The 26,833-nt window shown below is 49.1% G+C and overlaps 1 protein-coding gene across 1 annotated transcript; it reads right to left on the bottom strand.

The window, feature by feature from the left end:
* On the bottom strand, positions 1–24,885 carry Cnga3 (cyclic nucleotide gated channel subunit alpha 3). The gene is made up of 7 exons (XM_047523257.1): positions 24,785–24,885; positions 19,478–19,591; positions 16,246–16,425; positions 13,456–13,572; positions 7,826–7,930; positions 4,722–4,828; positions 1–1,406 (listed from the first exon to the last, which is right to left on the bottom strand). The coding sequence occupies exons 1-7, from the start codon at positions 24,883–24,885 to the stop codon at positions 1–3; spliced, it is 2,130 nt and encodes a 709-aa protein (XP_047379213.1).
* Between the last annotated feature and the right edge of the window lie 1,948 nt (positions 24,886–26,833).

Here is a 26,833-nt window from a genome sequence, read left to right as displayed (position 1 = left end):
CTATTTGGCCTCTGTCTTTGCAGCCTCATCGGGCGTCTCCCCATCAGACGGGAGGTCGCCCCCGCTGCTCTTCACCTGGCTCTCCAGCTGGCTGAGCCGCTGCTTCACCTTCATCTGTGCAGCGTTGTACTCGGCCAGGAGCCGAGCAAACCTGGTCTGCAGTGCGTCCAGGGAAGACTCCAGGTGCTCCACCTTCTCTTCGATGTCCTTGGGGTCTGCCCCAGCCTTGGCCACGTCCTCATCGATCAGGTTGTCCTTCATCAGGATCTGCCGTCCCTTCTCCTCCAGGGCCTTCTTGGCCTCGGGGTATTCCGTGAGGGCCTCCATCAGATCATCCTTGGATAGGCAGAACAAGTCCGAGTAACCGATGCTCCTGATGTTGGCTGTCCTCCGGTTCCCCGACTTGCTTCCCTTGATGTTTAAGATGCTGATCTCCCCAAAGTAACTGCCGTCGCTGAGGACCACAAACTGGGTGATCCCGTCATCGGCCACCACGGCCAGCTTGCCCTCCTTGATGATGTACATCTCCTTCCCAATGTCCCCCTTCTTGCAGATATAATCCCCAGGGCTGAACACAGTCGGTCGCAGCTTCAGCACCAGCTCCACCAGCAGCCCCGCCTCGCAGTCCTGGAAGATGCGGACCTTCCTTAGGGTGTCCAGGTGCACATTGATGGCGATCTCGGCTTTCAGCTTGTCTGGAAGGTTTTTAAGCACCTCCTTTTCATCCACTGTCTTCCTATTGGCCCACAGGTAGTCAAACCAGCGGATCACCCGCGTCTCCAAGTCCTTGGTCACCTTGCGGAACTGCATGTACTGCTTGATGGAGTCGATCTTCGCCTGGAACTCTGCCCTCGAAGCGTTCATGTTCGAGATCATGGAGCCCACGTTGCCCACAATGGTGGCAAAAATCAGAACGCCCACCAAGAAGTCTATGACCACAAAGAGATACTCCTCATCTTTCACAGGGGGTGGCGTCTCACCGATGGTGGTCAGGGTCAAGGTGGACCAGTAGAGACTGTAAATGTACTTCCTGGAGAGGCGTGCATACTCTGGCTTGGAGATATTTGGGTAGACCCAGGAGTCTGTCCCGAAACCGATGAACTTGGAGATGGCAAAGTAGATGCAGGCATTCCAGTGGATGATGATGAGGATGTACAGGACCAAGTTCCCAATCCTGAACACATTGGGGTAGTTGGTCCTTGTCTCTGTGCGGTCAAAGAACTCGAAGAGTCGGGACAGTCTCAGTAGGCGGTTGAACCTCAGTTCCGGGTAGTTCACACCCCACTTTATATAAGCCAGGTCTGTGGGGACCAGAGACAATACATCCAGCTTGAATTGCGTGGACTTGGTATAATGTTTCCAGAGCCTCTTAGTGTCCTTGACCATCAAGCCTTGCTCAAGGAAACCTAAAGAAGGAAAGGAAGGTCACGTGGGCATCAGAGAGCCTGGCTTTCTTTGATCACGGATAGAGAAAGGTATTTTACACCATGACTAACAATATGCAGCGATACGTATGTAATGGCAGCAGCTTCAAACAGGAAGGCCACTGCTGTGGGAAACTCATGCTGATAGTTTTTCTTCCATGATGTTCCATCTGATGTGCTCTATTCACTTTTTCAAAAAATAGATCGATTGGATAATGTTGAAAATAGATTGGGTATTATCAGCATTGACATCCTGACCTTTAAGCTCCCTGTTATATTTTCACAATCAGACAGTGCCAGAGTGAGGTTGCGAGGGAAAAGGGGAAGGGTGACTAAATAATTTCCCATTCATAAGAAAATTAGGTCACAAGCCCTAACAATCTCCTCATGGAGTCCATAAAAAATAATTAGGCCTGGCATGGTCACACACACCTGTGGTCCCAGCCACTTGGGAGGCCGAGGCAGAAAAAGATTATTACATTTTAAAAGATAAATGAAAATTTAGGTCTACTTATATAATTAATATACAATATAATTTTAATATATAATTATATAAATTTATATTTGTGTATATATCATTTATATAATTATATCTTAATGTTTATCAATTTTATAATTGTATATGTATTATCTATGTAGATCATTTTTATATAATCATAACATTTTATACATTATTTATACATATATATTTATATACATAAATTTTATTGTTTATAAATTTATACATGATTATATAAATTTATAAATATATAGTTTTATAAATTTTATATGATTTATAAATTTTATATAATTAACTTTATAAATTATATTTTATACATTTAAAAATATATTTTATTTTATAAATTTTATATTATAGTGTTTTATACATATTATAAATTAATAATTATTTATATAATGCTCAAATCAAATATATAAATACATATAAAATACACAAAATTAAAAAATGTAAAATTATAAAAATAAAAAATATATAAATTAAAAATGTATAAAATTATAAATTTTATGTGATTTATAGATTTTATATAATCTACCTTATAAAGTATATTTCATATATTTTATAACATACTTTATTTTATAAATTATATGAAATTTATAAAAGTATACGTTTATATGTTCTTATTGATATAATGATGTAATATTTATATACAAATTTAAATGTGTATGTATAGGCATGTATTTGTTTTTAAAGGGTCCTTTCAAAGTTAACTTTCAGCGTTAGAGTGCACTAAGGGGTTCACTGCCTGGGATTGCCTTGAAAGTATCCCAGGCAGCAAGGAAAAGGGACGGGGTGGGCAGGGGAAGGACAGAGGGTAAAAAGCTGGTAACTGTGGAAGGTGGGTGAGGGTCATGGGGGTTCATAATACTGTTCTTTCTGCTTTTGTGTCCACTTGGGAATATTATCATACAAATTTAAACACATAGGTCCGAGCCTATCAAATCAATTGCACCAGTCTCTCACGTGGCACGACCTGCCTTTTAACCCCCCACCCGGGAGTGGGACGCTTCTTCCTGGTTGCACACTAGAGTCGCCCAAGCCGCTCGACATCTGGGATCCATGTCCAAAGCGTCAAACTGGCCCAAGATGGGCTGGTCACGGGAATTACAAGGGATTCTGACCAGTACAATCCATCAAGGAGCTCGTGACCTGCTTTCTTTTTTATTTTAATTTTTGATTTTTCAAACGTGCACAGAAGTAGAGAGAGTCATGCAATGAATGCTTTTTTAACTTTGGGCAAGCAGAGAGTCCCTCTGTGGGTTCAGTGAGAGGCAGAGGGTTTGAGCCCGGATGTCTGGGGCTCTTCTAACAGGTTCTGGGTGCTGCTGCCTCTGGTTCAGGGCCCCACTTTGAGGCTAGATGGGGTAGGACTATTATCTCTGTTAAAATTGAAAATTGAGTTGGTTATCCACCCTTAAGGGCCACTCCACCTCCAGCCCCTGTTCTTCATATCATTCTTCCATTATCCACTCATTCTTTGGTATCCGTGGGGGGACTGGCTCCAGGATCCACCTACCTGCCCTGCCCAAGGATACAAAAAACCCTTTGCTGGTGGAATCTGAGACTGCAGAATCTGTGCACACAGAGGGCCGACTGCATGTGTTCACTGAGTGCTTGGGTTGTCCTTAGCATTCCTGTGCCTTGAGACGTCTCCACACTTCTTTGAGACTCTTCTCTCAATTCTGACAACTTTTTCCCTCGGACTATGATCCACAGTCACTTGGTTTCTACCCTTCCCTCTCCCTCAGTTTCCTGAAGAACCTGGTGTTGCTTAGGGCAGTACCCAGGCAAGTGGACGTCTGAGTGAGAGTGTCTTGTTCCACCGAACCTGGCTGGGATCAGGGACCGTGGGCCCAGTGGGCTGTTCACCGAGCTCTGAGTCTAGGCAAGCTAATGCAGTGCAGCGGAGTGGCAGGCCCCGAGGCTGGCGGGTCACCCACGTAAGTCTCGAGCAATGCACGGGAGGTCTTGTAAGTTGTAATGCTGGGCACCGATGTGGGAGTGTGGGGTGCCTGTCTGCATGACTGGGAGCGTCTGTGGACTCTGGGTAACTCACGCAGGGTCTCTGGCCTTGCTTTCTAAATGAAAAATGGAGCCCGCCATCCTGCACTCCTTGTCCTGTGCAGCAGTTGAGAGCACAGGATGTTTGGAATGCTTTCTAGACCATGAAGACACATCGAGGTGTGCGGCTGGGACCCGGTGCTGTCACAGCAGTGACACTGTGGCACAGGTCTTGAAAGAAACAAGCAGGGCTTCTACCAGTCTTCCTGTGAGTTAGAAAGGGGGCCTGAAGGGGACACAGCTCTAGCCTCAGGGGCAGTGACAGTCCTGGTAGAGGCAGCTGAAGGAGGCCTTGTCCTCCTGGCACTGTCCTCTGAAAGCTACTGAGTAACTTTCCCTTCCGCTCCTGCTACCACTCTTAAGTCAGAGCGTAGAGGGTCCAATCGGATTGAAGTGTGCCTTTCCTGCTTTACAGATGACACAAACAAGGTCCAGAGACACAGCTTGACTTGCTCAAGGCCCTTCAGTCTTCAGGGAGAGCAGAGCCCAGGGCTCAGGCGTTCTGAACTCTGCTCAGAGTCCCATCCAAGGTTCAGCATAGAGGGACCTGGAACAGCGGCATTCATCCATCCTCCTGGTTGGATGGTCCCCAGACCCGCCTGGCCTCTCATGATCAAAGATAGGTCCTGTCCAACCTGCCATTCTGGATCTCTCTGAGCACCCACTGTGGTACCCAAGATCCCCCATCCCAAGGTCTGTGGCCTGGCTCAGAGAGGTCTCCAGACCTGGGGTACACTCACCTGTCCGAGTGCGCACCAGTATGTCCAAGCCATAAATGACATCTGATGAGTAGTCCAGGACCAACCACAGCATCAGGTGATCAGACTGAAGCTCATCGAAACAGGCCCTAAACAAAGCCAGCATGAGTCAGGAGGCAGATGGCTGCTTGTCAGAACACAGGCCATGTAGCAGCTCTGTACTGCAAACATGGCTCATTTCATGCAGTAACAGTCCTGCTTCAGGGCTATTACCCCAAAGTAACAACCCAGGCCTCTGAGGAGGGAACTCAGGTTTTCTCCCCCCTCCAGTATGGGGGATTGAACCCAGGGCCTCGTGCTTGCTGGGCAAGTGCTCTACCACTGAGCTGCGTCCCCGGCACTGGAGACCCAGGTTGTGAAAAGTGATTCTGTTCCACCATCATGGGCTGCTGAAAAGGGTTAGGGGCTGGGAGTGTGGGTCAGTGGTAGCAGATGTGTGTAGCACGCCTGAAGCCCTGGTTTGAGCTCATTACCAAAAGGGAAGAGGAGAAGAGGAGGAGGAGATGAAGGAGGAGGAGGAAGAGAGCTGGAATTGACCCCAAAGAGTGACAGCGAGCTATGAAACCCCAAGAGGTGCACTTTTTCTAGGCCTCTTGGTAGAGTCAGGTATGGGGTTAAGGACCTGCCCTTTCTGAAGTCACATTCCAAAATAAATATGACAACTTCTGAGAAATTAACAATTGAACAAGCCAGTAAACATTTTCTATCTTTTCCTCTTTAGGCTCCAATTCTCACAAGACAACACCCTGAACTCCCCTGCTAATCTCAGAAGAGCAGCAGTCTGACCCTGCGGCCCGCCCTGTGGCTTTCTCAGCAACCCCGAAGACTCCCACCGCGCTCTGAGGAGCAGCAGCTACTCCTGAGCCCCGAGTCTGACTTACACACAGGGAGCAGCAGGCCCAACCTGCTAACTTGCTCGGCAAGGTCCCATGTTCCTTCCTTTCTCACCTGTCCTGCAAACCCTTAGGAGAGCTGATCGTTCCTTTTTCAGACAATCCCAAAGACTCCTCTTATGCTGGGATAGTGTTATGACTTGGGTTTTAAATGTCCCCTGAAGGCTTATGTGTTAAAGGCATAAGCCTGTGCTCCTCCTGGGAGGTGGTGGGACTTGAGGAGGCGGGGCCTAGTGGGAGGAAGTGAGGTCACTGAGGGCGTGCCCTCGAAGTGGAGATGGGGACCCTGGCCCCCCAACACCTCAAGCTGCCATGAAGTGAGCAGCTTCCCCCATCACCCACTCCCCATGACATTCGGCTTTGTCACAGGCCAAAAAGCAAAAACCGGCCATCAATGGAGATTTCTGAAACTGAGCTCAAACAAACCTTTCCTCCTTTTAAGTTGTTTATCTCAGGTTTTTTGTCACAGGGACGAAAGTTGACTAACACAGGCACTCCTCTGAATCCCTGTCATGCAGCAGGGTCAGAAATGCCACCATGCAGCCTCCCAGAGCAGGGGCTGTCTTCTTGCAGTCTTGCTCAGGAATGCCCCAAAGCCCACTGTCTAATGTCAGAGGGGAGGACTTGCCCCTGCATCCCGGCTCAGCAAGGGTACTGCTCACCCTCCCAGAGCTGCATACTGGTTGGTCTTATAGCACAAGACCGGGTGGCTTTCAGAAGTGCAGAGACCTGCCTCTGCATGCCTGTCCTGCAGGCTTGCCTACGAATGCCCCCAAAGCCTCCAGCTACTCTCAGGACAGCAGCATATTCTGCATCCTTGTCCTGAGGGTCTGCTAGGGAGGGCCCCCAGGTCCTTGGCTTGCCTGGAGAAAACAGCAGTGCAGCCCTCATCCCTGCTCAGGAGCTTACACCTGCACACTCTCCCAGAAATGCCCCCACCCTCTGCTGCTTGCCCTGCGTCCTCGTCTGGCGGCAGGCTTAGCGATGCTCCAAAGGCCCTTAGTGAAGATGGCTTCCTCTGGGGCCCCCGCCCTGCAGCCTTGCTCAGGAAAGCCTCTGGTCTCCCTTCAGAGGAGCAGACTCTTTCCCCCGTATTCACAAACAGCACTTCCCAGGAAAGGCTTGAACTCCCCCGTGTTGGCAAGTCCAGTTCACCCCTGAATCTCCCACCTGCAGCCCGCTTAGAAAAGTGCCAAAGCCTGTGCTTCTCTCCAGAAAAGCAACAGCTTCTTTTAAACCCCAAAGTACATGCTTGCCTAGCAACACCCCCAAACCCACATCCACCCTCAAAACAGTAGCAGCTTCAATTCACAGTAGCTAAACTATGGAACCAACCTAGGTGCCCTTCAATAGGTGAATGGATAAAGAAAATGTGGTACGTATACACGATGGAATATTACTCAGCCTTAAAGAAGAATGAAATGATGGTATGTGCTGGTAAATGGATGGGGCTGGAGACTATCATGCTAAGTGAAGTACGACAATCCCAAAGAACCAAAGGTTGAACCAAAGGTATTCTCTCTGATATGTGGATAACTCATAATAAGGGGTGGGGGAGGGAAAAATAGTTTACTGGATTAGACAAAGGGCAATGGAGGGAAGGGAGGGGGCTGGAAATAGGAAAGACAGTAGAATGAACTGGATGGAACTTTCCTATGTTCATATACGAACACACGACCAGTGAAACTCCCTATCATGTACAACCACAAGAATGGGCAGTTATACTCCATGTATGCATGATATGGCAAAATAGACTCTACTATCACCTATATCTAAAAAGAACAAATAAAAAATAAAAAATAAAAATAGCAGCAGCTTGCCCTGCTTTCCCTGCAGCAACCGGCCCAGGAAGACCCCAAAACCACGGCTTTCCTTGGAGAACAGCACTGCCCCTGCGGCATGCTCAGAGACACCCAGGCCCCACCCCAGGAGAGCAGCACCTTACCCCTGCCTCCTCCTCGCACTTGCTAGGGAGGCCTCAACATTCCTATCGCACGCCCCGCTTGCCAGTGGCCGAGAGCACCCCAGTGGACCTCTTTGAGAATCTCCTGATTTTGTAGATGGAGAAACGAGGGCACCAGAGCTGTGCGGTGGCTGAGAGGGGACCAGAAGCTGAGCTCCCGGGTGACCCCATCTCCTAGCCGTGGTCGCCCCGCCAGCCCTTGGCAGGTGAGGGTCCCGCCCTGCACCTACCTGCACACGAGCAGACACCAGTTGTAGAAGACGGGCATGGCGATGGCAGTCAGCCAGCGGTAGTAGAGGTTGCTGGAGGGGTCCACCACGAACGCTTCCTTCTTTCTGGAAACACAGACACTCAAAAACAGCTCAGTGTGTTGAAAGGCCACGGCTTTGGGAGGGGTTTAGAGGCTGAGGGTGATTTCAGGTTGACACTGGACAAGAGCCGGCACACATCAGGGTCCTCTCGGTCTCGGGGGGTCACTTGGGGTCTGAATGGGAAGACAGTGCAGACTCTGGGGTCCTTCCCTCCCAGCCTAACTCCCCAGGAGGCCATGGTTGGCTAGTCATGGCGATGACATCTCGTATGACGTGTGGCAGTGTCCCTGCCTTCAGGAGGCTGAACATGAAAACGCAGTCTGGCAATGTCGCCAAGGGCTGGTTTGGAACCACCTGGGGGAGCTTTGCCTACCTGCTGATTCCCAGGGCCCACCATGTGCCCCCAGAGCTGGGCCTAGAGATGCGCATTTACACCTGGCCTGGGGGTTTCCAAGGCAGCTGCTTTCCACTCGGTTCAAAACCCGAGTGCGCCCTTGGGAACCCTCCCCGCTTCCCTCACTGCATCTGTGCTAAAAAGAGGTTATTGATTTTATTATTATCATCTATTATTCCTAAAGCATGAGGCAAATCACCCCATTCATGTATACCCTCAGAAATTAGTGGTTCAATCCCAAGTTGTACAATTTCTGATCTATTTCCAGGAGCTCCTGGGAAAGTCACAAACACCCTGAGACCAGGCACATTTTGAGGTCATCCATAGGAACCCAAATCCACACACTGGGGGTGGGAAGTCAGACGGAGTTTTGGAGTCATGCATCAAACTCTGTTCTGCAGGACAGGGTGTGGCTTGTAAGTTGTTTTCAAAACCCACCCCTGGATCCATTGAAGAACTGGGCTCAATGAGGGAACCAGAGAGTGGAAGTGAAGCAAAATTCAGGTAAGTCAGCAGAGGTCTGTGATGCACATGCAGACAGTCCCGGGCTCAGAAGGTTCAACTTAATGATTTCTTTGACTTTAAAATGGCGTGAAAGTGATATGTATTCAGTAGGCCTTGAATCTGGATCTTTTCCCAGCTTGGTAACGTGCCATCTGATTCTCTCCCTATGCTGGTTGGAGGCGTGTCACCCAGTCAGACACGTGAGCTCTTGCTACCATATATAACAGGCTTTGCGTGGGAAGGTTCTGCTCAGCTGTAGGTTAATGTGTGTTCAGAGTGTGCTTCTGCTAGGCTGGGCCATGCTGGGAGGTTTGCTAGGTGAGGTGAATTCAATGCACATTTGACTCGGGATATTTTCAACTTAAAAGCGTTTGTTGGGATGTTGCCCCAACTCAAGTCAAGAAGCATCTTTAGTGGCAAATCTCAGAGTCAAGGCCTGCAAATGAGGCCAAATTCAGATGCATTTTCATATATTGCTGTACCATGCTGTACCATTTTCATATATTGCTGTACCATGCTGTACCATTTTCATATATTGCTGTTCCATCTGCATCTTCACGTTGGTCCCGCTGGTACTCATGGCTTTATTCTGCTTCTTCTTCATATTTTTTTCTTTCCCTATTTGTATGATACTGGTGATTGAACCCAAGGGCTACATCTCCAGCCCTTTTTAATTTTAATTTTGAGACAGCATCTCACTAAGTTGTCCAGGCTGGCCTTGAACTTGTGATCCTCCTGCCTCAGCCTCCTGAATAGCTGGGATTACAGGCGAGGGCTGCTGCACCTTCCCTGCAGCTTCCTCTTCTTTATTGGGTGCCTTCGAAGGGTTAGGTATTATTCTAAAGGTTATGTAAATTAATATTTATAAAAGTTCTTCAATGCAGGCATTATTACCTCATGGCACAGTTGAAGAAACCAAGGTGAAAGGTAAGAGATTTTGCCTGACAAAGACAGAAACCTATGGCAATGACCTTTGGCCCCCTCTGATTTCACTCTCGTGTTGAGATATAAATGTCTAGTCCTTCAACACTCATTGAAAAAGACCAGTATGCTTTTACTGGGCACTTGCTAAGGAAATAATCAAGAATACATGCAAATATATATGTAGCAGAGCCATCACAATAATCAAAAAGTGCAAGCAATCTAGTCATGCCCTAGTAGAAGATCATCAATGGAATTCTGTGAGGTTGCCTAATGATGTTGTGGGAGAATATGCAGCAATATGGGGAAACTATTCCTAATATTTTCTAAGTCAAAGAGCAGCCAGGTGTGATGGTGCATGAGAGGGAGTATGAGACAGGACGATTGCGAGTTCAAGGCAAGACTCGGCAACTTCGTGAGGTCCTGTCTCAAAATCGAAAAGGGCTGGAGATGTAGCACAGTAGAAATGTCCCTGGGTTCAATCCCCAGTACCAAAATAAATAAATAAATAAATAAATAAATAAATAAATAAATAGCAGAAAACAAAAAAGTTAAAAATAATAGTTAATTCATTTTCTATTGCTACCAGAACAAATTACTACCAATTTCGTGGTCAATCTGTAGGTCAAAAGTCCACTATTAGTCTCTCTCCCTAGACTAAAATCAAGCACAGTTTTAATCTGTTTTTCAGGCTCTCCAGGAGAATCTGTTTCCTGATTTTTTGGATTGTTGGCAGATTTCAGTTCCTTGCAACTGTAGGACTGAGGTCCTTGTTTCCTTGCAGGCTGAGAAGTGAAGGCTAGTCCTCGCTGCTGTGCTCTGGGTCTGCGGCGCCCTTCCTCCATCTCAAAGCCAGCGATGGTGGCCAACTTCCTCTTACTGAATCTCCCCTCCTTCTTCCCTTTCATCTCCCACCCACTCTTTCACCGTGGCTTTTACTTGAAGGACTCATGTGATTATACAGGGCCCACCCTGAGAATCCAGGATATCCACCCATCTCAAGATTTCTAAATTTAATCACATTTGTAAAGTTCCCTTTGCTACATGGGGCAAACTGTTCCAGGGATTAGGACAATAGAGACTTCTTTTTTACCTTCCTTTTTTGGTGAGGGTGGTGAGGGGACAGGAGGACTATTCTGCCTACCCCCAATGATCAATATTTATTGAACATGTTTATCAGGCACTGTTTTAACCCTTTGCACAGCTCTGTAAGGCACCACTGAAATCCCTTGAGGTCATGGGTCAAAAACCCCAAATCACAAATTATAAGCCAGAAAACTTGACACACAGACCAGTCAGGTATCTTGCCCAAGGTCACAGAGCTCTTAGGGGACTGAGTTGGAATACAAATGTATTTGGTAATTATCTTAAATATATTATATCTATTTATCTATTTATCTATTCAATATTTGTGCCTAGAAAAAAAAAGTTGAAGGAATATTAATAGGTTAAGAGGGGTTCTCAGTGATATATGGATTCCACTGTTTACAGAAAATGTACTTTGTGTGTGCTTATGGGTGCATTTCTTATCTTCCAATTTTTCAGCAATGAATACATGAATAAAATGGTGTTGGTTTACATTTAGATCTTTGGAGGATACCTCCACACTTGAATCACAACCTATTTAGTATATCAACTGCTTTAAAGTCAAATTTAGGAGCAAACTCACATCAAATAGCTGAGTCCCAGCCAATCACAGCTGCTGAGCTTCTGTCAATCATGGGAGACCGCTGATTTAAATAAGGCAAAATGCCCGGCTGTAACCAGTTGCTCTGTCTCCACCTCACTTCCGTTTTCTGTCCGTAAATAGTGCATGGTCATGTTACAGCCTGGAGCTCTTAGAACTTGTTTTGGTGGGGAGGAGGTTACTTGTGACTAAAACCCAATTAAGATGCTTAAAGTCATTTTGTTGTGATTTTGTCTTTTGCCAGTGGAAAAGACATTATTCAAATCTTAAATGAGAAGAGTCTGTGACTTCTTGAATCTACTGTGATGTGACCCGTTTTTTGGCCTCTGGAGTCTTAATGCGAAGTCGCCAGCAGAGGGCGCTGCACACAAGCTTATCGGGCGCGCCTATCCCTGCATAGCGTTTTTACACCAGGCTCCACTTGCCTTGTCCAGGCCTGTGGTTCTGGGTTCCAGGCCCTGGCCTTTCCTCTGGCTCCCACACTGCAGAGGATCTAGGAAAGATCCAGCACCATCCAGCTGCATCCACAAATCCACCAGGACTGCTCAAAAAGAACCTATATAGTCCTGCAAAATGATGCCCAATTTGGAAATAGTCACGGAGACCTAAGGAACTAAGTGAAAATAATGCCAGACATGCGATGGAAAACTGGAAGAAGTGTCCAGGAAGAATTATTTTCCATATCTTCTGTACCCAGGGGTCCCCATTGGAGGACAGTTCCCAGTTTCATCCGTTGGTCTGTGGCTGCAGTGTGGCCCCATGAAACTGGCCCATTTGGGAAGGCTTAAGAGGCTGGCCTAACACCATCCACCCCGTCCTTACGCACATCTCAGCCTCAGGGCACAGCAGCCCAGAGTCTGCTGTTGAATTACCCTTCTATTGCTGCCAGAAAGATTAGCACACCTTTAGTGGCTTAACCTGAAAAATCCATGATCTTGCAAATGAATGGTCTTGCTGGACCTCAGTCCCTAGTTTCCAGCACCCAAAGCCTCTCCCTGCTCAAGACTCAATAACAGAGGGTCTAATGTCAGGTTTGGCCTTAAATTCAAGCACATATTACAGCAGCTATTGTATTGTTGAAATCACTTCATTTTTGTTAATTGATGGTATTTGAGTCTTTGGATTTGATGTCCAAATTTATGCAAACAGAACTCATGCTTCCCTTATAGAAGGAAATAAGAAAAAAAAAAAAAAAAAAAAAAAAAAAAAAAACCAAAAAACACCTTCCTGAGTAACAAAGAGGGAAGAGAGGAAAAGCCTTGGCACGCATCTGTCAGTTGGAAATCGAGAAACTGGCATTTCGTGATGATATCAACAGTTTTGCCCTAGCCTTTGGTGAAGATTCCTTTGCCCTTAGTATTCAGTAAAGAAGTGTCACATGAGGCTGGAGAGCTATGCATGCATGCCCTGGTGCACACAGATAATCTTGCACACGCACACACATACACACTGGCTCCCAGGGCTCTTGGGTGGCACTTGTGAGAATCAGGTATCACCCTCATCTGCCCGCCCAGTGTCTGAGACAGAAGGAAACCACAGTCGGTCATCCTTTCAAGAGGCAGGTCTCTGGAAATATTTAAATTCCCTCTTTCCATGGCCCTGACCATGCCCTCAAGATGGGCCTGAGCCGGCCTCAAGATGGGGGCATTTCACTGGCACACAGGAGCGTGAGGTTCTAGAGTGGACAACACATTCACACCAGTGAGGCAACCATCCACTGCTCGGCCAAGGAACTCCAGATAGCCACACAGGAAGTTAGAGCTTAAGGAGTTTATCTGACAAGAACTCTTTGCTTTATAGATGAGGAAAATGAGAGTCAAAGAGATAAAAGGACTTCCACAAAGAAGTCATATAGACCTTGTCCCCTCCCCTCCTGGACAGATGGGTTTCCAACCAAAGGAACAGGATTCTAGAATGTTCTACTGATGGGAGTGGGAGTGGGACGCAGGAGTGTTCAAGGGGGAGACAAAACCGGAAGCTAAGGCGGGGAGGGTGGCTCCTGGGACTGGGAGGGACATGGCTCTGCGGGAGCCTGGTACTCACTCCTCCTTTGGGTTCTTGGGGGCCTCCTTTGGGTTGTTAGAAGCCTCCTTTGAGTTGTTAGAAGCCTCCTTTGAATTGTTAGAGGCATTGGTGTTGCTTCTAGCCAGAGGCCAGGCGCTGCGGGAGGCAGAGACTGGGAATCAGTTTCAGTTGCTCAGGACCAGTGTCCCCAGGTGATTCTTCTATCCCCTCCCCAGGTCTCCCAGTTCGCAGCTTAAAGAACACAGGCCTTGTTATTATCCGGGACACAAAGTGCCAGGGACAAGTTAGCTCTGGTAAAGCCTCAGGGGAAGAGAGGACCCATGTGTGGCTAAGCTGAGGTTTCAGAATAGCTGAGAATTGGTGGGAACTGACGGTCTGAATCCTGCCCAGCTTCCATGGACCTTTGCCCTCAGGTGGGGGAGTGAGCCTTCTGCACCAGGATGACACACCCTGCAGCAGCCGCACCTGCTACCCTCACCTGCACAGGTGTGGCTCTCAACGGGTGCCTCCCTGGAAAACCCAAACGCGTTGCCATGTCAATGAGCAGGTGAAGAAATGACCACAGACAGAGCCCTCTCCATGTCCCTCTTTCCTCTGCTCCCCTCCCCACAACAGTCATCTTAGACCTTTGGGCCCCGCGCCCTGATCCACGTGAGAGCCACCTGTTCCACGCGCGGACCGGATCTCCAGGCTCTCCCCGGTCAGCGCAGTTTTTGACACAGTCAGTTCAAGAAAGCCGGGTGGCCTCTCAGAGCTGCAGGAGGCTTCTTACCCTGTCCCTGGTCACTACCGAGAGCTCGCAGGAGACTACAGGGACTGGGGCCAGTGACCAGAGACACTGTCACCTGTCAGGACCTTTCTTCTCTGATGCTGGATATCCAGTCAAAGGCCATTTTGGCTCCTTCTCTTGCCCTGCCAAGCCTCCGTCTTCCCATCTAAGATGTGGTCATAATTTCTATGTTGGTCCAGCTCATCTGAAAATCCCCCAAGGAGCAGACACCCCTGTCAGCACCAGGGGGGTGCAGCTGCTTTGGGTACACACCTCTGTGCCCCAATATCATGAGGCCAAACCCACACAGGGGACCAACCCCTATCTCTGCATACATCTTTCTTTGAAAGTTGGGAAGTGGCCTCCAAAACTTCAAAAGCCTCCTTCTCCAGGAAGCCTCCCTGGGTTGTACTTGCCCCAGCAGTACGTCACACTGGCCCTTCTGATGAGTAGCCAGGGATCTGTGGTATGCTCAGGATGCTGTCCTCGCCCACCCCTCTGCTCATCTGGTCACACTGGGAAATGCACCAAGAGTCATGAATGAGGACGTAGCATTCATGTCCGTCTGTTAAGGTCATAGGAAGATGATTTGATGTGTTTGTTTATGGAAGTCTTCGTTTGCTAAAAAGGAATTGACAAGCCAGTCTGGCCAGTTGGTTAAGAAGCCTCCTTTTCCTCCCCTTTCCCATCTTTTCTTCTTCCTCATCCGTCTGCCATCCCTCTGTCTTTCTGCCGTACTCACGGAGCATGCTCGGGGTTTGGCTCTCCGGCCAGCGCCCAGGCCCCCAGTCTCCTCCCAGGGAGCCCAGAGGTTGTAGTTCCAGGCCTTGTGAGACCTCATGCCTGAGCTCCCCCCCAGCAGGCCTTCACTCTGGTGGATTCTGCCATCATTCCCCACAGAGAAGACAAAGTGGCTGTCCTGCAGTGGTCACCAGCAAGAAACGACTGGCCCTGAACTCCCTTATTTTATCTTCAGAATGCACGTACATTTCAGGCTCTCCTGCACAACCTGTGCTCTAAAGACATCCCCTCGCACGCTCAGACACACGGATGTGGAGGGAGGTCACAGAGGAGGCGCCAGGAAGATCCGTCACTCCTGACACTTGGTCACCTTCGCTTCCCCAGGTCTGCATTCCGCCCCTGGAGCAGCCCCAAGCTGGAAACCTTCCCCCCGACACAGAAACAGACGGCATGGTCTCTGACAAATCACATAGGGACCATCTGTTCTGCAGCAATCTCACACTCCACAAGTCTCAGCGTGACCTCGGGCTTCCGCCAAAGAGAGCTTTGCGACCTTTTCGAAAGGTTCAACCTTTTTAAACCTTTTTTTTCCCTCCAGAAAGCAAGTTCTGAGTGAGAGTCCTCCTTCCTGTGGGGCTGGGAGAGGCCAGGTGCCCCTCCACATCTGACCTCTCCTTGCACACTGACCCCAGCCTCCTACAGAGACCTCTGCTGCTCAGACGGGCCTGGTTCCCCGTCTCGCTGTGGGTGGTACAAGACGCTCAGAGGCGCTTTCCCGGTAGATCCTCCCGCCAGAAAGCACACACTCTCCCCAGGCCTCCCTGCGCGCAGTGGGTCTTACCCTGATGTGGGACATGGATGATTCCCCTCCAAAACTAGACCAACCTGTGGACCTTCTTTCCAGAAATGCATGTGTATCTAGTATAAAATTGTGGGTACAATATAGGTACCCGCTACCAAGGGTCCTGGTACAAAAGGCCCTTCTTTCTAGCAAGATGGGTCACAGGGCAGTTTGGGATGAGGGTCTTGAGGGAGGGAGATTGGCAAGACCCCTGATGAATTCAGGGTGCTCCGTGTAGGAAGGGGTCAGATGAAGCTGGGCACTGGGACTCAAGGACCTCCTTCCTGCAGGCTTCTTGGACTCTGCTGGAGGCTGCCTGAGCGCCCAGCATCGCCCCCGACAACAGATGCCTTCTTCAAGGGATCTTGCCCCAGGGCCAGCCAGGCTCATCCGAGGGGGACCCGGGAGAGCAGGCGATTCCTGTTGCCCGGCTGGTGCAGGCGGCCTTTTCCCTTACCTTCTCCCTCTGTCTGGTGGCTCCTGACTGCCCACATGTGACTGAGTACTGCTTTCTTGACTGGACACCTCCTTGAGCTCAGCTCCACGGAAATGGTCCAGCAGAGAGTCTGGTCTCGGATCCTTGCGGCGTGAGTGCCTGGCGGCCCACGTGCGCAGTGAGATGATGAGGCGTGACAACCTGGAAGGGGACAGGGAGCCATCAGAGGAGGAAGGACAGAGCCCTCTCCCTGGTCTCTGGAGGCCCTGCAGAAGCAGAGATGCGGGTCGGGGGCTCAGGTTTGTATATCCACTCTGCAGGGTCTTCTTTTTTGGTGGTGGTGGGGGTGTGTGCTGGGGATTGAACCCGGGGCACTTGACCACTGAGCCACATCCTCAGCCCTTTTTTGTATTTTATTTAGAGACGGGGTCTCATTGAGTTGCTTAGGGCCTTGCTGTTGCTGAGGCTGGCTTTGAACTTGACATCCTCCTGCCTCAGCCTCCTGAGCCGCTGGGATGACAGGCATTTGCCACTGTGCCTGGCTCTGCAGGATCTTTATTTCCTTCTCCCTCTCGCCTGCAGTCTGGGGCAGAGCCTCCTTGATAAGGGACACTATTTCTTTATTAGAGCTTTGTCCTTTTAACTCTCCAAAGGCATAATCCTTCAAATGGGGCATTAGCAAGCTTTTGTCCACTGCAGAGCTCTTGTTAGGAGCTTAGAAGAGTAAAACACAGCTCGGGAGGCCAAGGCAGGAGGATGGTGAGTTCAGAGTCAGCCTCAGCAATTGTGAGGTGCTAAGCAACTCAATGAGACCCCATCTCTAAATAAAATACAAAATAGGGCTGGGGATGTGGCTCAGTGGTCAAGCATCCCTGAGTTCAAATCCTGGTACCCTCCTCCTACAAAAGAAGAGTAAAATGATACAATTTTCAAATGACGATAAAATTCAGAGAAAGGGTTAAAGGAATAAATATTCACATATGGCATGTTCTTTTCCAATGCTTATTCTATTATTTTTTTTCAGGCTGTGTAGATGATCCATTGTAACCTACTCCAATCTCTGTCCTACACTGCACCCTGCCAGGAATTGGCCATGGACTCAGTCTCTAGACTGTAGCCCTTGTCCCCAGAGCTCTTCTTAGCTATAGCTTTTCTGGGAGAAGTCTGTCTCCACCAGGCTCCCTGCCTCCAGTGTCTTGGCCAGAGGGGAGCAGGAGACACAAATCTGCTTCTTGGTTTCTGCTTTCCTCAGCGTGGCCTCTAAAGTGCTCCCTACTGCTCAATAAAAGCAGTTCTTTTAAACATTTTTTTGGTACCAGGGATTGAAGCTAGGGTCGCTTAACCACTGAGCCACATCCCAGCCCTTTTTCATAGTTTATTTAGAGACAGGGTCTCACTGAGTTGCTTAGGACCTCACTAAGTTGCTGAGGCTGGCCTTGAACTTGTGATCCTCCTGCCTCAGCCTCCCAAGCCACTGGGATTACAGGTGTGTGCCACTGCACCTGGCTAAAATCAGTTCTAAGCAACCTGGAACTGAGACACGAATTGTCACATACCTTGATCTAATCACACTCTGTGTCCTTGGCCTAAGGAAATACATTGCAGCATGAACATATGCTTTATGGATATGCTGAGAGCTGCTGCTGTTGACATATTTTGAAGTGACTGCCCGCCCATCTTCAACTCTGGATCGCCCCCTTCCTTTCCTTTGTGGGGGGAGTAGGACCACGGACATTATCCCCACTCCTGCTTCAGCCAACAGGACGAGTGTTGGACAACTGACTCATAACAAGTCATTCAAGCCACTGAACAACCCAGAGCCACTCCAGGCTGGGGCTGGGTGTGTCCACTGCATGGTAAAGGCCATTGGCAGCCTGCTGCCTGCCGATATGTGAGCAGAGAAAGCCAGAAGTTGGGGAGAGGTGCAGAAAAGAGACCATGACACTGGACAAGAGGATGAGGAAGGCAGCTGCCTTCAGCCCGCCTCCCAGGGGCCCCCTGGGTTCCATTTCCAGGACAGTTTTAGTATGAAGCAGTGCCTGCCCCAAACCTGCCCCAGCCCTGCCCCAGCCCTGCCCCCCAAACCTGCCCCAGCCCTGCCTCAGCCCCGCCCCAAACCTGCCCCCACCCTATCCCAGCCCTGCCCCAGCCCTGCCCCAGCCCCGCCCCAGCCCTGCCCCCACCCTATCCCAGCCCTGCCCCAGCCCCGCCCCAGCCCCCCCAGCCCTGCCCCCACCCTATCCCAGCCCTGCCCCAGCCCTGCCCCAGCCCCCCCAGCCCTGCCCCCACCCTATCCCAGCCCTGCCCCCAGCCCCGCCCCAGCCCCGCCCCAACCCTGCCCCCACCCTATCCCAGCCCTACCCCAAGTCTTTTAATCAGAGCTGACTTGAAAGTGTTCTCTGCCTTACAATGAAAGAGACTTAAGGCAGCATTTGATTAATAAAACAAAAACACTGGGAATCTCTTAAATGCCCAACTACCATGAGCCAGTTAATAAATCATGGTAGAATAGCATCCTCCACAATAAAAATTATGATTTTTTGGTGATATTCTTAGGTGAAAAGCTACAGAACACATGACTATGTAAAACTATGGGGCTGTAAAATAATTTGGTGGGAAGAAACAACCAGCCCAAAGTTTGCTGAGTGCCCGTCATGGGCGGGCACCTGGCCCCGAGGCTGCTACGGCTTCCCACCAGCCAGGCCCCGTGAGACGGATTCTAGATGAGGCTTGGAAGGTGAAGTGACTTCCTCAATCTGGTGCAGCCACGCAGCTGGGGAGAGGGCCACGGAGCTCGCAGTCTTGCTGACCTTTCAAATACCTTTGCAAGGACACACGCTATAGAGTCCAGACAGACACCCGTCAAAACCTGCCAGGGCCATTGGCCACCACTGCCTTGGCGTACGTACCACGATGTCAACCCAGTGGTCACCCTCAGCTGACTGGTCTGAGCACCTTCTCTGGTTGACTTTCTTTCTTTTTCTGAAATCTTCCAGAATTGAGCAAGTACTTAAATATCAATTTTTATTAAATCGATTTCAGATAAAGACAGGTATTCTCCCCCCGCCCCCTTAGGCTCTTCTGAGCTCAGAATACCTGATCCAAGAGGAAGGAGATCGTCACTGAGAGATTTCAGGCTGCTCGGCTTGCCCTGATCTCCCAACTTCAACTCCGCGCCCTTCCCTCCCTGAGATGTACCCTCCTGTGTTCTGCCCCAGTCCCCCCACTCCCAAGGTGAGGGCTGGCCTGTTACCTGGCAGGCCCTTGGCCAGTGAAGGAGCTTTGCCTGGGTCCAGCCGGTCCTCTGGTCTCCATGACGATCCCTTGCTGCTGAGCTGTGGGTGACTCCTCACATGGCAAGTGGCCCCTAGCAAATCAAGTGTGCAGCCAGCTAAATTGATTTCAAGCTCACGCCCCTCCTGGACACAGTCAGGCGTGAGATGGACAGATGCCTGCTTCATGAGGGAAGCCACCACCATTGCGGGTCCTCAATCCAAGGGCTTCCACTCACCTCCTGCAGGTCCTGACTTTGGGGGAGAAATGTGATCATTTTTTTTAAAGCAAGACTGGTCAAGGAAGGCGGCTCATGTCCAGCTCATGTCCCCAGCCCAGGGGATGCTGGGGGGAGACACCAGCCACTGTTGACTTGGTCCCCATCAGAGCGTGGGATGGAGTGGTGTTGGGGGGCGGCGCCTTCCATCTTGAACCACAGAATGATTCCAGAATGAGGATTTTGGTTCGAACACATCTCTGTGCTGAAATCCAACCCTCTAAGACCAGGTCCTCCCGGAAGCCGTCCTAGCCCTCCTTCCCACCTCCTGTGTGCTCTGCAGTCACTTCCAGGGCAGTCCTGTGTGTTTGTCTGGCCGGCTCTCTGGTTAAGGGGAGGTCCCCAGATTGGCATGGCCTTGGCCTCGCCCTCCAGACACAGTTGAAATGATTTGTTCGGTGCTTTCAAATGCAAATGCCCTCGCCTGCTTGTCAAACCCTGGACAATGTGCCCTGCCATGCAAAGGCCGGGAGAGTGACCTCATCCGCAATTCGGGGTAAGAAGCATGTGCATAAATAGGACAGGGGACCCCCTCCACAGGAGCCTGTTGAACTGCCTGGAATAAGACGGGGAATGTGTTTGGGGTATTTGTCTTTCTTGTGAAACCTCCTAAGGCTGAATTTGACCAACTTGATTACAAGTCAGCTAGGCACTGGCCTCTGGGGATTTGCACTTCATTCTAGGAGCCTTGAGGAGCCTAAGCAAGGCCAATTAATCCCATCACGTGGCCTAGTCCAACCTAATCAGCTTTCCTAACGAGGTGGTGGTTGAAGCAGGAAGCAAGCATTAACGTGGGGCGGGGGCAAAGCTGCAGTCTGCCCGGGACAGTGATTAGAAGTCAGAGTCCTTGAGCCCCAGCTGCTGAGCTGCCTCTTCCAGCATCCCTGTCTGCTCCAGTGCAGGGAGCTCACCCCATCCTGCGGCCTGGCCAGGCCCTGTCTGGACAGCTCCGAGGGCCAGCAGTGTCCCCCTCCCTCGGTTTCCCCTCAGCAAGACCACGTTTTCTATAGAAGCCACACAGTCAGGCAGCTTACCCTCCTGCAGGGCCATCATCACATCTGGTTTTCCAGGACAGACCCCCACCCTTGCCCTGTCCTCATCTGCCGCTCCTCCTTGGGTTCAAGCCTCGCCCCTCACAGATGTTCTTCTGTGAGCATGTTCCTGAGTTGGGCAGGGAGACTAGGCCACCTTCTGTTACTCGGGACAAGCCAGGAAGTCTCTGTTGGTTTGTGTGCTTTTGGTGGTCTCTGGTGGTCGCCGCTACCTACCATCAGCCCAAACCCAGTCTTACAGTGCAGGCTGCTGCTCAAATAAATGGTCTTAATTTGTGTGTGTGTGCTGGTGACTTTGCGGGGATTGAGGACTGGGCTTCACATGTGTCTGTGTCCCCTGATGTTTGGGACCCTTGGTGTTCAGAGGAGTCATACTGACTTTCCTCTCAACGCCATCTCATTCCCAATGCAATACACCAGCCACCTGCCATTTGTCAACGGCTTACTGTCTGTCACCACACACATCTTAACATCAATCCACAGACCCTTTAAGGGAGGGGATGGAAGTTCAGAGAGGGTAGGTCACTCCCTTGAGGTCACAGGCCAAGTGGCAAGCTGAGATTTCAATGTCATCCCACCCAATTACAAAGCCTGCCCTCATCCACTCCCTGAAGGTGCTCTTTGAATTTTTCACATATGGCCCAGATTAAAATAAAAGGTAAGGGGACATGTCTGAAGACCGAGCCCTGAGGCATGCCCCAGAGACATGGCTCTGGTCCCTCTGGCTGCTGGGTGTGGACGCGGCAACTTGGTTCCCAAACACCTGACGGCGCTCTCCCCACCCAGACCCTTAGGAGATCGCTCCTATCTCATCAGCCTTCACACCAAAGGCCCCTTCGGAGGCCCCACGCACAGTCCACAAGCAGATCCCTCTGCCCTCCTGATATTCTGTAGGTAGCAAAGGTGGGCCTCACATTCCAAAGCACCTGGGACAGTTACAGGAGAAGGTGGCAGGGGACAAGAGAGCCCATCTCTTGAGTCCTTGACTGTGAGCAACTGGCATGGGGTGGGGTGGCAGCTGGGCTGGGGCCAGTCACAGCGTGGGTGCCTGGAAGATCCAGAGGTTACTCGGAGGGTGGAGGTGTTCTGTCCCCACCCTCTCTAATTCCAAAGTGAGCTCACAACTGGCAGCAGCAGGAGCCACCACATGCAGACTGTGTGACTCTCATGCACAGGGAGGCGGACAAGGAGGGAGCAAGAGGCCTAGATTCAAATCCCTACTCCAGCACCTATTAGCAGGCTGTTCTGTGGACTGATCACTTACCCTCTCTGATCTTAAGCATCCTGCTCTTCATAAAGGAAATAAAGAAAAAAATTGGCAATTTCATGTTGATCTAAGTATTGCTCAAACTCTCAATCCCAGAAGGAGATACCTAGCCCCCTAGAAGAGCAGGGAGAGCCTTGGAGCCCGAGGGGCCACATACATGACAGTGGTCCCATAAGATTATAAAGGAGCTGAAGGTTCCTATTGGTTAATGACGTTGTACACACTATGATCATACAACTAGGAGTTGCAAGTCCTCACCATTAAATGACGAATGACCATAGTTACTTGGTTTCACCAAGCAGATAGATGTGAGATGGAAAGAGAGAAGAGGAATCCAGAGTCTGAGGTGACTGACAGCTGAGTTCTCCAAGGAGACAGAGGTCCTGAAAAAAGGGAGAATCTTCTGGCAATCAATGCAAGAATGGGGAGCTAGAAACTTCCAGGGAAATACAGAGGCAGGAGAGTCTTGGGGTTAGGCCCTGTTGTGCCCGGAGCTGGCTGAGGGATCTGGGATAAGGAATTGACTGGGCCTCAGCCTCTGTAAAATGAGCAAACTAGGTCGGGACAACCCTGAAGCTTCCCTTTGATATCTCAGAAACTCGAGGCCCCTGAAGTTGGCAGCTGGCCACGAACAAGGCCAGCTAGAGCAATATAATGAAGTGATTGTTTTGAAAGATGAGCTTCAACCTGAGAAGCTCAACTTTAAGTGTATTTGTAGAGAGGAATTCATGCTGGCGAGACGAAGGTTTCCTTTGCCCTTTGTCACTGGGTAGGACAGGGGTTCCCAGGAGAATGGGAACTGGTAATTTACTTTGCACTCTGTGGAGTATGTGGTCTCTTCCTCCTGTCACTTTGGGGACATAAGAGTATGACCTTTCAGCACTAGACTGGAGAATATGGAACTTTATTTTTCTTTTCCTCTTCTCAGACCCCAAGGAACTTGAATGAATGAAGTCCACAGCCATTGGACACATGTGACTAGGAACAAAAGCCAATGCATTTTAGAGTCATTGGTCCTGGAGAAGCAGGTTGAAAATGAGTTTCTGTAGTGATAATTGCTTTGGGCTCCACTGGGGGAGTCGCAAGAAGAAAGCCTCTTTCCTATAAGGCCACAGACCCCATGCCCAAAGCTCACTCCTAAACAGCTGCGCCAGGTGAAGGATGAGGGTTTGGGGTGCTCTCTGTCCTCACCAGGATTCTCTGCAGCATATTCTTTTGTCTTTTTCTATTGCATTATCTTTAAAAATATGCCAAACGACTCCTAGATAATTGGGTCAAACAGGCAGATCTAAATGACAAAGGAAAACTCAGGACATTTTTATTGCTGGAGTTTTCAGGGTGTTAATATATATTTTTTCATCCAAAGGAAGCATTTTCACCCTTCTTTATGACTTTACATTTGGAAAATAACTCCAATAATTTAATAAAAAGAAATGGAAAACTGGGCCTATGATTTGGTGAAGAACCTGTGGTAGGGAAATTCCAGGGGACAGGGACATGGTAGCTCCCTCCTTCTGGGACACTTAGCAAAGAGCCACAGCAACCCAGGTTTCAATCGGCTTCTTGGTCTCATTAAAGATAATCAGTGATTATTATTTCAGTACACAAAGTCTCAACTGTTTATCTGAAAAAAGCTTTTGAAAAGAACTAAAATTTCAGGGCAAAGAGGTGCTACATTCAAACACCACTTCCCTCCCAAAAAGAGTGATTTGAAACTTAAAATTTTGTATGTGTATGTGCCAGAGGCCTTTGTTCAAGTTGATTTTATATGGAGAAATTGTCTGTGAAGAGAGAGATGCTGGTCCTAGCTGGGAAGTTGGGGAGGGAGACTGGGGCCATGCTTCCATCCCTGAGGCTGCTCCACCTACAGCCTGAACAGGTATTGGCTCTCCTTGGTGACGCCAAGGAACATTCTAGAAACTTCTATGCGTCACCCTACTTCTGTTTCCATAAGATAAAGAATATCTCTTTCCACCCACAGAGTTGAGAAAGGGGGTCAGGAGGAGGGAGGAAGACTGGGAAAGGGAAGGAACTGGGGAATGAAATTAACCAAATGCTGTTATATGCATGTACCAATATAGCACAATGAATCCCACTATTGTGTTTAGTCATGATGTACCAATAAAAAAAAAAAAAAAGACTCTCTCTCTCATGAAAGAAGAATTCTTTCTTGCTTTCCTTTTGAAATCTCTGTGGTGTTTCCATGGGATTCTGTATTTACCTGTCAACAAGTTGTTGCTGTGCCCCAAATGGACCTCAGTAAAACTCAGTCAGTGGTCAGTCTGGGAAAACATGAGGGAATGGCCAATTCCAGATGCCTGGTCTTCTGGGGTTATCAGAGGTCAAAGGAAGAGAAGAAGAGCTTTGCCTGGGGCACCAGAGAAGGCCCGGGGGAGGGGAATCATTCCCAAGTCTGACAGTGAGGGTTGATTGAGTGCTTAACCACACAGCAGGTATGGTGCCAGCCAAGAGCGTTGTATTCACCATCTGTCTTAACCACAACCCAGAAGGTCAACACTGGACTGGCTCATATTGCAGATGAGGAAACAGAGGTTCAAAGCAGTTGAGCAACCTGCTGTAGCTGGTCAGCTGTAGAGCCAGAGTTCAAACCCACATGGCGTTCCTTCCCCACCGTCTAGACCAGCTATGGAAACAACCTGTGTCAAGCATGAAACAAAAAGCCCATCTTACCTGCTGAGGCCATTCTCAGCACGATCAAGGTCTCTGTCCACCGTCTTTGCTGTGAGGTGGGTCAGGGAGGGGCTGGAGTATTGGGTGCTGACCTTGGCCATCTTGCTTGTTACATTCAGTCCCCAAGGTGGTGGCTAAAATGAGAAAACAAGGCAGATACACCATCAGGGCCAGGAAGCAAGTGCAAACCCAGCTCGCCGTAGACAAGACACGTGCCATTCTGCATGGCTCCCCAGGAACTCGAGCACATTCGTCCTGGTTCTCAGTCAGCTCCTGCACACTGCTCTTGCAACTCTGGGTTCTTCTTTCCAACCTGAGCACAAGTCCTTTCACTCCTTTGTTTATGTCTCTACCCCAAAGAGCTGTTCAGAGTGAAGTGCTGAATGAGCAAATGAAGGAATGAACCAATGGTTGAGTAGGTATCTCCTGGTAAGCAAATACCTACTGCTGGTAAGCAAATATGGTCCTCTGGGAAAATGCAATGTCTCTTTTGATCCTGGCTTTCTCATGTCCTTATTCATATCATAAAATCTGGCATATGTTTTAGTAGTTTCCCTGAATCCTCTTTCCAAACAAAGTGTGAAAAAATAAGTACCAATACTTGACATTCATAAAACCTTTGCAAAAGGTGATGCCGAGTCCCACACTCACTTCGTCTCATTTAATCCTCACAGTAGCCTCACGTGCTATCAGCTTTTCCTCACTGTGAATACCTGACAAGAGCAACTTAGAGGAGGAAAGCTTTATTTTGGCTCATGGTTTTCAAGGGTTTCTGTCCATAGTAGGCTGGCTTCATTGCTTTGGGTCCAAGACAAGGCAGACCATCATGGTGGAAGGGTGTGTCAGAGGAAAGCCTTCAGTTCATGGCAGCCAGGAAGGAGAGGAAGAAGGGGCCAGGGACAGGATATAGCCCACAAGTGACCTACCTCCTTCTACCATGCCTCAGTTTGGATGCCTACAGTTTCCACCATCTCCTGGTAGTCCATTCAAATGGTTAATCCACTAATTGGATTAATCCATGAATGAGGTTAGAGCTCTCATGATACAATCATGCCCTAGAAACCCCATCCATGAACATTGTTGCATTGGGGACCAGGCCTTCAACACATGAGACTTTGGGGGACATTCCAACTCCAAATCATAATACCTCATGAAATATTTGAGACTTTTATTCCTATTGACCAAACTAAGACTCAGAGATGTTAAGTAGCTTGTCTGATCAAACCAATAGATAAAACTTACCAAGGTGGCATGTTCTTATGCCAGAAATCAGTCTACGGACATTTTCCCTTTGCAAACGTTGGAAGGAATGTACACTCGTGAGTGCAGAGGACAGAAGCAGATGTCAGGGCAAGGCTGATGTGATCGCCAGTTCCATAAGTTCTGGAAAACTTTTCCAACTGGAAGATAAATTCCTGAGGCTGGTGTCACTAAAATAGACTAGCATGGGCTCTCTGGGGCAGTCACCTGGTTAAGCGTGTCAAGTGTCAGTAGAGAGCACTCTAGAGAAAGACGGCAATTGCTATCAATAGCCCAGTGACTCACGCTGGGCCTGAATTCATTCCACATCCAAAGGAAGGGCAGTGCAAGGAGCCCAGGGTACCTCACCAAAGCAGCCTGTGGGTGTGAGCCCTGCTCTGTGAGGTTAGTGTACCCTCTGTTTCTCGAGGGCCATTGACTTATTTCTGACATTTGATAGCTTAGGTCTAGATTTTTAAAATTTTATAATTACCAAAGAGAAATAAGACAAAGCCTATCTTTAAAGATTTGACAGTCAAGTGGGGCAGCTGATACAACAGGGTTGTAGGTTGTACTGAGGAGCTACGGCTTTACCCTGAAGCCTAGTAGGTATATGGTCAGATGTGCAAAGGGCACTCTAGTTGCACTGGGGAGGGTATATTCAAGGGGCTTCAGTGTATGCAAGGTAAAGCCATTAAAGGCTGCCACAGCACCTCAGGGGAAAGAGTAGTACCCTAACTAGGTAACAGTTGCCTGATCTAGATAGTGAACTGGATAAATTAAAAAATTAGCAAATGAGTAGAACTGCCT

The sequence above is a fragment of the Sciurus carolinensis genome, chromosome 13 (assembly GCF_902686445.1).
Source record: "Sciurus carolinensis chromosome 13, mSciCar1.2, whole genome shotgun sequence".
NCBI lineage: Eukaryota > Metazoa > Chordata > Mammalia > Rodentia > Sciuridae > Sciurus > Sciurus carolinensis.
This window is presented reverse-complemented; position numbering and strand designations above follow the sequence as displayed.